Source organism: Astyanax mexicanus, chromosome 11 (assembly GCF_023375975.1).
Source record: "Astyanax mexicanus isolate ESR-SI-001 chromosome 11, AstMex3_surface, whole genome shotgun sequence".
Taxonomy (NCBI): domain Eukaryota; kingdom Metazoa; phylum Chordata; class Actinopteri; order Characiformes; family Acestrorhamphidae; genus Astyanax; species Astyanax mexicanus.
Window position 1 is genome coordinate 8,638,703 of NC_064418.1, and position 12,942 is coordinate 8,651,644.

Consider the following 12,942-nt stretch of genomic DNA (forward strand, 5'->3'; position numbering starts at 1 on the left):
TTTTACATAAGGATCTTTCTGCATCATTTTATTCCCGTTTTCATAAAAGACCCCGACGGGTTCCCTAAATATCTGCCAGGGCAAATTGTTTTGATTTCTAGAAGCTGGTGTCAAACGGCGCTTTTATGTGTTGCGTTTCCTGGAAAGCGGAGTTTTGACTGAGTGTCATGTTGAATTAGGATCAGCACCAATGACGTGACCCAGCCAGAATTGTACCTCTCCGCTGGATCTCCCTCATGACTCTGTGTTGAACTCAGAGCCAGGGCCAGATTTAACTTCTCAGCTTTAAGAAGTGCTTCTACAGAATCCAGACACAATGAGTAGCCGAGGGTTCCTGCAGTCCTGCAGACTAACAACAGCTTCAGCTTTCTCACCAGCTGAGAGACAAGTTCCCAAGACTGAGACATGAGATTCCAGAGGAGCGTGTTTTAATCAAATTCCCAAGAGAATAAATAATCTAACAATCTTACCCTGATTTTTTCCTATTAAATTCAATCAAATCAAATTCACAGTATTTGTGTATTACATTTTACAGTGTATTAAAGGGTCGGTATTAATAACATGCTTTTTGTGTCGGCAGCATTGTTGTTTAAATTGAATAAAAATTAATACGTTAAAAGTAAAAAATTAAGTCTAATAATAGATTTTTGAAGATTCAGTCTGAATAAATATTATTACACACAATGTTAAGCTTAATTTTTAAGCACTTTTTGTATTTTTTATACACTTTTTTAGCCCTTTTTGTATCTATTTTTGCCTGGTGAAGCTAAATAATAATGCGATGAAGTGATTTAAGCGATGAAATAACATGTTTTTTTATATTAACATATATTTATGTTTACTTAGAATTTAAACGTTTGATTTTTTTAATATTTTAGCTATTAATATTATTATTTATTCAACAAAATTTTCTTGTCAACCTTGTCATCTTGGGATTATTAGTGCTGCTTAAAAAGAAAAACTTTGGCATCAATTATATCATAACCACTGTTTTATTTTTAAGAGTCTGAAAACATTTGCTGCACATTAAGCAATTAATTATATTATTTTCACTTAATATTTCTCATAGAGCTGTCTATCCTTTTATATCCTATTATTTTAAGGAGGAGGAGATTATGAAGGAGGAGAAGGAGGTCAGCATAAACTTTTTGGAGTTGCAATCATGTTTTCATCAAATGCCAAGTCTATCTTGTCATTGTCCATCCTTCCATCCTGTCATGTACTATGCCTGGGCAGGGTGGACTCATGCATGACAGGAAATAAAAAAGTGAAAATACAAAGTGGGAGAATATGATTTCAGTGTAGTCTGAAGTTTTATAAACTTAATAAATAGTTATATAATAGTTAAATAATAATAATAAAAAATGCATGAGAGTCAAAAGGCAGAGCATGCCCCTGCTGAACATGCCAAAGGCAACTCTTAAAAAACTCCCTCAAAGCTAAAGAACTAACTAAAGATGCACCAAGACTCACAAAAGGGGACTCATCCTCTACTGGTCAAAACTGTTAATAAATTATTGAAAAAAATATATTATTTAAATGTCTGTTTGCCTAAAACAATTTCTTTTGTCTTCTCCTCCAGCTCTCAGTCCCTGGATCTCTGTTTTCTCCCATCCTGGTGTACGAGACTTCTCACAACTCACCCTCGACCTCAGCAGAAATGAGCTAATTGTAGGAGCAAGGTAATTACTTGTTTATTTGAAAGTACTACTTGTTTATTTTCAGACGTCATTTTCAGATGTTAAAATACTTTAGAGCCGGACTTGAGTAAAATAAAAGCACCAGTTGGTGATACAGTATTTATTTTAATTTTACCAACTTCTTGTTTGTTTATAAAAGGCTGCTTAATAGAAAGAAACCATGAAACTCTGATAGTTTTTAACAATTTTTGACTAGGGCGGCGTAGTGGCACCTCAGGTAGTGCATGTATCATGCAGCTCCAGGGCCTGGGTTGTGGATTTGATTCTCGCTCCAGGCACTGTCTGTGAGTTCCCTCCAAATACTCCGGTTTTCTCCCGCCTCCTAAATATACACACAGTTGTAGAATTGATGTCAAATTGCCTCTAGGTGTGAGTGTGTGTTACCCTTTTGATGTAATGGCACCATGTCCAGGGGGTATTCCTGCCTCGCGCACACTGATACCGTGACCTTGACCAGAAGGAGGCGGATAAGTGGATGGACGAATGTAAAACGTTTTTACTAGTTTCTAACATTAAAGGCCCTATTTTACACACTACGCAAGGCACGTCGTAAAGCTCATTGCTATCTTACACCCTGCAAACAGTCTGCCATCAGGCCTTGCACCTGCACAGTTTAAATAACGAAGACACTGGGCATGATGATCTAGAAGTAAGGTGCATTTAGGTAAATTTTTGGCGTATTGCTATCTTGGCAGCAGAAAACACAGGTGTGCACTACTGACTGATTTGAACCCTGATAACAGTCACACACCAGTGCCAAGTTTTACAACTTTTTTTAATCAACAATAAACAGAATACTAAATAAAATAACATTACTGTTCCTGTAAATGAGCTGCTGGAGCACCTTTACTGCACTGAGTAAGGCAGAAGCGCTGCTCTGTTAAAATAGCAGTCCGCCAAAGTCACACCGCACCTGGCTGTTAAAGGGAATAGCAAGTGGCACACTGATTGATTTATTGTATGTTACACCCAAAACACACACAAGATGAATTAAGAAAATGAGTACATGCCTTTTGCACATTTTAAGGCATGCTAGGCTTACTTTTACAGTCGTTATGATAGCAAAGACTCACTTACACGCCCTAAATCAAGCTGCATGGTACACAGCTGACGGCTAGCCTATAGATCGCTAAAATATGGCCCTAACACTTCTACTGAATTATTATTTTTAGCAGTAAGAAAGTCAGAACTTTTAAATGAACACCTGTTGCTGTTTATAACCTGTTGTTGTTATTTTGGTCTTCTATAGCTCATTATCTAATTATTTTTTTTCTTTTTCTGATTGCTCTGCAGAAACTACCTCTTCCGCCTGAACTTAAGCAACATATCACTAATACAGGTAAGCAGAAAGCTGTATCAGTTTCTTGGTTGATTGAGAGCTCCACTGTTGCAGGCCTGTCCTCTCATTAAGGCTTTTGGCAGTTAGGAAACGTTCGCTTATGGTTATTGATTCTCAGAGTGGATCCTGCTCCCAAACTCGCCTGGAAAGGCTTCAGAAGAAGACAGTGCTGTACAGCACAAAGACTGATTGGGCTTATTTAAAAATCAGATATCATGTTTTGACCTGAGCTTGGCACTTCTAAACTGATACTTGATACTTTAAACTTTTAGCAAGGTCAGCCAGAGCAGCTTGAAGGCTGGATGAAGAACACACAGGATGAAGTGTGCTGGCTGTGGTTGCCCCTCCCGTGCCCTGGGGTGCGAGTGCACCGTGCTGAGGTTTATTGTTACATTAAACACTGGCACCAGTCCTGTATTTTGTTATTTTGATATTGTTTTTTGTGTAGAGGCTGTGTTGTGTAATATGATATAGGATGATTTAGAAAAGTTCAAAATGGGTGCCCCCTAGCTGAAGACATTCAGGTTTTTGTTTTGTTTAAGCCTTTGGGTTTCCTTGGGCTTTGGCTTTGGTTCCTTGGGTTTCCTTGGGCTTTGGTTATTTGGGTTTCTTTGGGCTTTGGTTCCATGGGTTTCTCTGGGCTTTGGCTTTGGTTCTATGGGTTTCTTTGAGTTTTGGCTTTATGCTATTGGGTTTGCTTAGGTTTCCTCAGGCTTTGGCTTTGGGTTGTTGGGATTTTCTTTGGTTTCCTTGGGTTATGGCTTTGGGTCCTTAGGTTTCCTTGGGCTTTGAGTCGTTGAGTTTTCTTGTGACCAGTAACCTGGCCTAAATATAATTCATTGCTTTTTAGGCTAGACTGAGTGCTGTCAATGACCATGAGGTGACATATGAACCAGCATGTACATTAAGTATCTCTGAGCCTCCTTTCTTTATTAGAGCAGTAGGACACTTATGGTACATGTCCACTTGGAACTTTCTTTGATGCTTTTTGCTGTGTTGTATCTCTTGGCTTGCCACTTGGGCATCCCTGAGAATTTTTTGAATGCAAATTATGCAAAAAAAAACAGTCTGGAAGTATACAGACGTATTTTCAATTCAATAATTCTGAACTGATACTTGATACTTGAAACCTTTAGCAAGGTCAGCCAGAGCAGCTTGAAGGCTGGATGAAGAACACACAGGATGAAGTGTGCTGGCTGTGGTTGCCCCTCCTGTGCCCTGGGGTGCGAGTGCACTGGGCTGAGGTTTATTGTTACATTAAACACTGGCATGATGATGCAGTTGAATGAATCTTGGGTGGTGTGGTTTGTGGTTATTTTGCTATTGTTTTTGTGTGGTGTGTGTGTTGTGTAATGTGAATTACTTTAGTTTTAGATTTAGAATAGTTCAGAATGGCTACCACCAGCGCTGAACACTTTTAAGGTTTTGTTTTTCCAGAGAAAGATTTGTTCAAGCCCTGAGTTGTTTGTTCTTTTCGTTTCTTTGGGTTTTGTAAAGTGGCTAACCGCTTAGCTTTCGGTGTTGCTCTTACTAGCTGACTCCTGTGATGTCACTAAAGTGTCCCACAGGAGAAAGTTAGCTGCAATTTCATTTTATTCCAATTCACCCCAGCCTGCATAGCTCCGTCCAATTCCTGTGGGTCACCCAAAGCTGGAAATAAACAAGACGGATCTTTCTTCATTTGGACTAACTGGAGCGTCACAAGCAGTGCCAGGGTCCAAATCGATGAGCAGATACAGCGCCAGCAGCTGAAGGAGAAAGCCTGTGCCCGCCAGAATTCCTAAACAGCTGTGAAAGAAGGAGAGAAAGAGAGAAAAGTGAGCTTGCGTAGGTCTGTCAAACAATCTCCCTGAGCTTCACAGCTCCTTGCATGGAGCTTTAAAAAAACTTTAATGCCGATAGTAGTTTTAAGGGCAAAATATATCCCTATTCCTTCTTGTGTTTTGTCCCCACTGAGAGTGAAAGAGCATTGCTCAAAACTGCAAGATGCATTTTGGTACTCATTCATCACCGTGTCCACTCCCTGCCCTACGTACGTCCTCCTCTACTTTTTCCCCTCCTCTTTCCTCCAGTGAGGTATCACTCCTTCCCTCCCTTCATCCCTTCCCTCTCACCATTAGTGTTATTGTGCATTTGTCTGCCAGCAGCGGAATGGAGCCTAGCAGCTGCCAGCTCATCTCTGAAATGCGTGTCCTAGTGCCAAACATGCAGGCCTTGGCAGCACAACCATAGGGCCAAAGGGGAGCCTTTTCAACTTTTACCGAGCTGGATGAGGTGAGAAGTGCTGATGCCTTCGCTCGGAACGAACGCCTGCACTATTGAGAAAGCTGACCCCACCAGAACGCCTGCTGTTTCCACTTACGCAAAAGTATAGAAGCGAGTGAAGCTGTGACCAGGAACTCAGCCCAAATAAGAGTCATCGCTTTTTAGGCTAGGCTAAGTGCTGTCAGTGACCGTGGGGTGACATATGAACCAGCGTTTGAATTAAGTAGCTCTGAGCCTCTTTTCTTTATTAGTATATTTTCATCACTTTCAATTGATTTTGCCCTCAGGCAGAGCAGTACGTGTACTGCGCAGTACAACACTTACGATACGTGTCAACTTTGGAACTTTGGAAGTTTTGGTAACACTTTCTATTAATGTCATATCTGTTAGACTTTTATAAGGCTTTATAAACATAGTCATACATGTTTATAAAAATGTTTAACACATTATAAACATGTTTATTATTCATTATTATGAATTGTGATAATGCACCGTAAGTGTGTTTAAAATATATTTAATATATTACTGTATATACTATATTATCTAGGTTAAAATATCAAATATCTGTCTATTTAGTTTTTATAAATATAGTATTAAAGTATATTTGTGTTATCATGTATAGTGATGTATTATCATATTATCGAGTCTAATACTCATGACATTCATAGAAAGTGTTATCAGAACTTTCTTTGATACATTTTGTTTTCATATTTTTAAGAATTTACGTTTGGAATCAATTTATTCTAATCTAATTCTAGAAATTCAGACCTTGCCATTATCATTTTTCTTCCATGTTTAAAAGGCATTTGAGATTCTTAAATGCATGTGGCTTATTAGCCTCCTCCTTCCCAATTGGCTAGATGCACTGCGGCGGTTGTACTCATTTGCATAAAGTTGAGCAATGCTGAACTTTATTTGGCATACACCAAGACTGCTTTCAGTGCAGTGCAACCCATCATGCACTGCAGCATGCAGCAGCCCTCTCGACATTTAAATCAATAGGTTGTATCTCCAGATAACTTTTATTTAAGCCTGGGCAATTAAATTGACTAATTAAACAAGAACATGTATCACAATATAAAAAAAATATCATCACATTGCCAACCCCTGCTCTCATGTTAAGAAGCAATAATAAGATATTAAGGTAGAACTGTCCAAAATAGAGATATATAAACTACCTAAGCACTTTATGAGGAAGGCTATACTGATCCTGAAAGGGCCTCCTCTGCTCTCAAAACAGCTTTAATTCTTCATAGCAGAAATTCCACAAGATGTTGGGAAAATTCCTTGGAGATTCTTCTCCATGTTGACATGATTGAGATACGGAATTCCTGCAGAAAGAGAAGCACTTTAACTTCCTCTCCTTTTCACTCACATCCCAAAGGTCTTATGTTGGTTTCAGATCTAACGACTGCCTGGGAATGCCACTGAAAAACACTGAACTTAATGTCAAGGCTTTTGATTTGTGACTTCGTGATTCATTATGATGCTGGAAGTTGTAAGTAGCTATTAGATGGGGCAAATTGTGGTCATGAAGGTGTGCACAGGGTCAGCAAATACACGAAAATAAGTAGAGGCAACTTATCCATAAAAGGCCAGATTGTCATTCAAGCCAAAGTAAAGGCAAATCATGTTGTTGAAACACTGAACACTTGATTAAACTAAAAAATCGGGTGTGCTGCTGGTGGTTTAGACAGAAAACCTGCAGCTAGACCAGTTCTTTGCATATAGGATTTGATTCTCCTGGACTGTGGCAGTAAAATCATGATTGATTGGTGTTAAAAAATATGTTATAAAAAAACACATTCTGTACACTCTCAGCTTCACAGCCGCAACTTTCTGTTCTTAGTAATAACATTATTTTATTACACCACGTTAAACTCTGAGCCTAATATACTAGAGAATGCTGTTTCAGGAGATAAACAGGTCTGGAATTATAAAAAAAAGATTATATTTATCCAATTTCTCATGGTTGATGTTTATATATAAACACACACTGAGACACGGGGAACACCTGGGGAAGGTAACGAGAGGACGGGGTAACAAACAACCACAGGTGAGAACATTGATTACAGGGCGGAGCTAAGGCACAGACAAGACAACAACAAAACAGGGCCATGTGCTTAAAGAACACATGGCTAGGAACACAAGGCAGAAACACAGAGACAGACTAGAAAATACATAGAACAGAACAAAAGTGTGACCGAAAGTCAACATGATGAAATTAATACAAAATTAAATTAACCCCCATAATATTATGTTACTCTTTGGCAAGATCATAAGCATGAATTATGTATCTCTCATTGCCTATGGATGTAGAATAGCTTATAGATTTAGAATACATGAAGAATTTAGTTGAAAGAAAAGTGTTTTATTTGACACTGATGTGCAAATACCGAAAGATTAAAATATTAATGTGAATGTAATTCATTGTGTAATTGTGTTGTAATTAAATATTAACTGTATATTAAATCTGAAGTACATTATTAAAGAGGATAGCAATAGCGAGTGTAATAACTCCTCTTTCTTCTTTTGCCGTTCTGTAAAAGTGATCCCACTCTTGTCACCAGTGGGCAAAAACAGGAAGATTAATAAATAAAGAAAAAGAGATGAAAGAAATTCTAAAGCAAACTTCCAGCTTTAGAAAAGTAAGTGATGGTAGCAGTTAAACCTAGGATAAAAAGATAAAAGAATTGTTCATGATGGGATTACACCACCAGGCTCACGCGCTGTGAGCACGTGTGATAGAAGCATGACGCTTTCACAACTTCTTCCCCAAATGGGCCAGCTCGCCTTATGGGCTCGCCACGCTGGGACGGCATGAATGAAGGAGATGTGAGAAGGCTGGCAGGACGGAGCTCCTCACTGGGCTGGTTGGCACACCGGGAGGTCGCTGCGTTCTCTGATTGAGTCCCACCCACATGCTGTTCCTCCAGCTCTCGCTGGGAACTCCCCTGCACTGCAGCCGAGACTCATTACTGCAGCGCTAAAACCAGACGCTGTGAACAGTTCTGCCTTCATCTGCTCCCCTCCTCTATTGATCCTCCCCCTGTAGGATCTGTGCCTGTGCGCGTGTGTGTGCGTAGGTGTGTGTGTGGGTGTGTATAAATGTACCAGATACTTGTGGATTAGCATAGATAGACTCTATGATAGGTGCTAGATACCCTAATATTGTGAAATATGTGAAACACTTTGAATTATTCCTGCAGAAACTGCGAGTGTGATTGCAGTGCTGATTCATGGCTGGTTGCTAAGCTGTTGCTAGGTGGTTGCTAAGGTGTTGCTATGGTATTTGTGTTACCTCACCCTACCTTGCTCTGGGTAATACAGTTTAAATTTCCGGTTTTCTACAATATTATTGCAGGTCATTTTATGTGTTTTTCACGAAAACTCAAATCACGATAGTGATAATAATACGATTCATCTCACAGCGCTAATCAACTGGATAATCTGAACTGAAGAGTAATACCTCTTACTGCGGCTCACTGTATATCAGTCTCGATGTGCACTCGGCATGTTTCACATCCATTCTTCATATCCGTCCGCGTGTGACATTAGAATAATGGTTCTGCTATGAAGAAGGAGATAATCATAGACTTTGTCCTTGTGGGCAGCAGTGTTTACAAACTCTTCTTCATATGATTGATTCCCAGCTGACTCTAAAATGCTACAGTCTGTTTCAGGGCTTTTCTGAATGTTTGGTGTCAAATCCAAAGGCGAGATCTGTCCAGCTTCTGTGATATGATCGTCACACTGAACATGACTTACATGCTCTTTGAGCCACAAAGCAAAAAGATATCAAGCTGAACTCGACCAGCAGTGACTGGTGTGGAAGCAGATACTGGTATGTTAGTCTTGGTTAGATGTGAGCTGTCACAGGGTCTTCCAGAAACGGAGGAGATGCCTGACCCCCCTGTCAGAGAGGAGAGAAGAAGTTGTGCATGAAGATGAAGAGGAAAGAGAAGCTCCCGAGCAGAGTCTGTAGAGGTCTAGAGGAGATAACAAGAGCATGCTGTAAACAGCCAGGGAGCACAAGGGCAAGCCAGTCGGTGGATCTTCTCTCTGAATGTCCTAAATCACCACCTCTCTCCCATGTCTCCAGTGGGGTCTCGCTCTTAATGAAGCTTCTGCCTGTCTTAGCTTCCACCTGTCTCCATTTCAGCATTTTCAGCACAACTTGTGACAGACTCTTTCATGTCAGGACAATCCACACTGTGTTCCTATTAGTTATTAATACTTGAGGTGCTGCATTCTAGAGTGGCAGATTGAAAGTTACTGGAAGTTTGAGCGTTTCATAACTTTCTTGTAGCCTGCACAGTGTGCACTTCTGGTGAGAGACATACTAATAAAATTGACTTACATTAATTGCACATTGCACCAGTAAGAGTAGAGTGTGAAGGTTTGTTCAAAATATTGCAATGCACACAACATTATGGGTGACATAGTTCAAAAGAGGACAAATTGTTGGTGCACGTCTTGCTGGAGCATCTGTGACCAAGACAGCAAGTCTCTGTGATCCATCACGAGCCATGGTATCCAGGGTAATGTCAGCATACCACCAAGAAGGACCAACCACATCCAACAGGATTAACTGTGGATGCTGTAAGAGGAAGCTGTCTGAAAGGGATGTTCGGGTGCTAACCCGGATTGTATCCAAAAACCATTAAACCACGGCTGATCAAATCACGGCAGAATTCAGTGTGCACCTCAACTCTCCTGTTTCCACCAGAACTGTCCGTCACCACAATAAATTATTGTGGTCTAAAACCAGGTGTTTTAATTTCATTGTCCAACCCATGTTTATAAAGATATGAGAGAATATAATAACACAATGTAACTTGTCTAGCATTGTGTTTCAATGTGTTGACACTAATCAAAGTAAAATACCTTATGAAAACATCGAAACAACAAAACGTTGGTAACCCTTGTTATAAATCTTGTATTCATTATGCAATTATAAAAACAATCTCAGAAGAGTGAAGCAAAAAGGCAGGAAACAGAACAAAGAAAACATATAAACAAAACAGATTTCAGCTTCCATTAAACCAAACTTAACACAACACAAACTGAAAAAAATACTCTATGCTCAATTCTTGTCTTTCGTTTCTTTTATGATTTTATTTTCTCTCATTTGTGTTTTTTTATCTTCTTTTCTTTTCTATTTTCTTTTTCTTTTATTTTTTCTTTTCCCTGTACCCTTTTCCCCTTTCCTCTGTTACCAGATACCCCTCTACAAAGGTGCGACAGAGAGGTGTAAGTTCGACTGAGGTTTATATTGAGGGCTGCACATGTGCAGCTGGTGGACACTAATCACCTTCAGGGATTCTGGGAGTTGGAGTTTTGAGATCCATTTCTAACACCCTATGTCTACCAGCTCCCCTGCTGGTAGTCAGCAGTGCAGCACTGCCCATCATAGCCAAGCAGTATACATTATGTGCAACTAAATGCCTTTACTGGTCCCCAGTAAATGTCTGAACTAGCGGAACCAGCTAGCCCAAACCTTTATGCTAGTGCTTTAATATTAAAATAGTCCAAAAAGACAATCAAATGAATATTCACAATGGTATACATGGCATTTACTCTGCAGGCAAACTTTGTCTGATTTCACTGCTGCCTTTGTTAGGAACACTCAAACTGTTTGCTGCTGAACAGATTGTGTGATCAATCTCTCGACTCGATCTTTGTACAGCCCTCTCCTCCAGATCTCTGTCAGGCTGCTTTGTGACAACACCTGTTGTTAAAGGTCTCTCTAAACAAACCTGACTTGATATTTAAATGTAGTATTCCCAGTCCAAACAGCATTCGGGAGCTCGTACCACATTTGGAGCTCTGCTGTTTCAGTTTTGCTGTTCTCAATGACTAGAAGAGTATTGAAAAAGGAAGACTGTGTTGACGTGTTTAGAACAGTCGTTTCTATTTCCAGTTTGCTGCTTTTAGAGACGTGAATTTCCATTCGTCTTCTACACTTTTGTTATTCCCCTGCTTTCACCTGAGAGACAGATTGTGGAGTGGGAGTGGGGTTGGTTTGGGCCTGTGAAGTCTCAGGCACTCGAGGAACCAGAAAAAGCTATTTTGCTTCTGACTATAGTGATCAGCTGCACATTTTAAAATCAAATCAGAGTCAAATTTCCAGCCCACTTGCTTTTCTATCGCCTGCCGGGACTTTTTCATTTCTCTGTCCTCCGTTGAAGTATAGCCAGAATTCTCAGAGTTGAATACACTTGAAAACACAGCGAGTGGAAGCAGAGAAGTCTCTTCAGCCTCAGAACTATTAAAGGTCCACTATTAATCATTGGTCAGTCTGACATGGATTGATAACCAAATTAAGCTGCTTGTCTTCAAGACAAAGCATATTGGCCTTTGTTGTAAGCCAATAGGAAATGCATCAATGTTACAAAAACAGCTTTTTTGCTTAGGTTTAGCTGACATTGTTTCAGCTGCGTGGACAGAGGACCCTGTGGTCAAGAGGTGACTGCCCTATTCAGCTGTGACAATGAAGACAGGAAGTCCAAGAGCGCAATGAAGACCAGCAGGAGTCTTTGGGAAATGGGATTGTTTGGATTCTGATCTGTTTGTGTTGTGGTGGTTTAATGTGTACGAGATTTTCCATTTACTTCACTATTTTCTATTATCTTACTGAGTGGAGTTTGAAGAGTGGGGGGGTTCAACATACAGTATAAAATAGCACTGAAATCAGAAGTCCTCTTAAAAAACATATTATACATAAACTATACGTATTATATTAATAAGGCTGGTTACTATAAACATACTAAAACAGCGTTTATGAAGTTTGACGATTTAGTTTACTATTAAATAAAACTGTATAGAATAATGTAAAGAGAAAATGTTAATTTACTCCCTGTCTGTGTACATAGGCTTTCCTCAATACAACAGAGTTCAACCAGTGGACTAAGGCACTGCTGCTATGATTAAGGGATCGCTGGTTCGAGTCCAGATTACGCAGCTTGCTATCAGCTGCTGGAGCCATTAGAGAGAGCACAGTTAGCCTTGCTGTCTCTGGGTGGGTAGATGGCGTTCTCTCCACACATCACTCTAAAGGGTGATGTCGATCAGAACAAGGCATCTGTGAGCTGATGTATCGGAACTGAGTTTTTTTTTTTTTTTTACTTTTATACCGTAAGAATGCTAAAACGTAGCTTAATTATTTTTTTGTAGGACAGGCATAATTATAGGCATTATGCTTCTACCTGAGCCTTTTTAGTATTTTCTCAATACACAAATCCAAATTTCAAATTCCAGATTTGCAGTATGTCTGTATTGATAATTTGTTGTACAAAAAGCTAGAAAAGAGATTAATGGAGGAGGTGTATATCTGTTGTCTGCTGAGTTGGAATTATGGAATGATGTTAACATGTATTTACGAATATGTAATTAATTTTCTATTTAAAAAAAAAACAGGTTATGTAGGGCAATTTCTGGAAGTTATAATTCCATAAGTTTTAATGTAATTTTTTTTGTTTGTTTTCTTTTTGTACTGTAAGCATGCTAAAGGGTAGCTTAATTGTTGGTTGTTGATAGATATGGTATTATGTGATGACTAACAGACTGAATAAAGAATTTCCTCATAATTTCATCATCATTTTTGCAAACAGCATCCACCTGAAATTGATCGGGATG

General features: G+C 39.4%; 1 protein-coding gene across 2 annotated transcripts in view; it reads left to right on the plus strand.

Annotated features, from left to right (window-relative positions):
• Window positions 1-12,942, plus strand: part of sema5ba (sema domain, seven thrombospondin repeats (type 1 and type 1-like), transmembrane domain (TM) and short cytoplasmic domain, (semaphorin) 5Ba) — a 202,990-nt gene that overhangs the window by 102,278 nt on the left and 87,770 nt on the right. For both annotated transcript variants that reach the window (XM_007227920.4, XM_049484739.1), the window contains exons 4-5: window positions 1,583-1,682; window positions 2,994-3,039. In XM_007227920.4, the coding sequence (XP_007227982.3) occupies window positions 1,583-1,682; window positions 2,994-3,039 (146 nt within the window). The remainder of the gene's footprint in view (window positions 1-1,582; window positions 1,683-2,993; window positions 3,040-12,942) is intronic.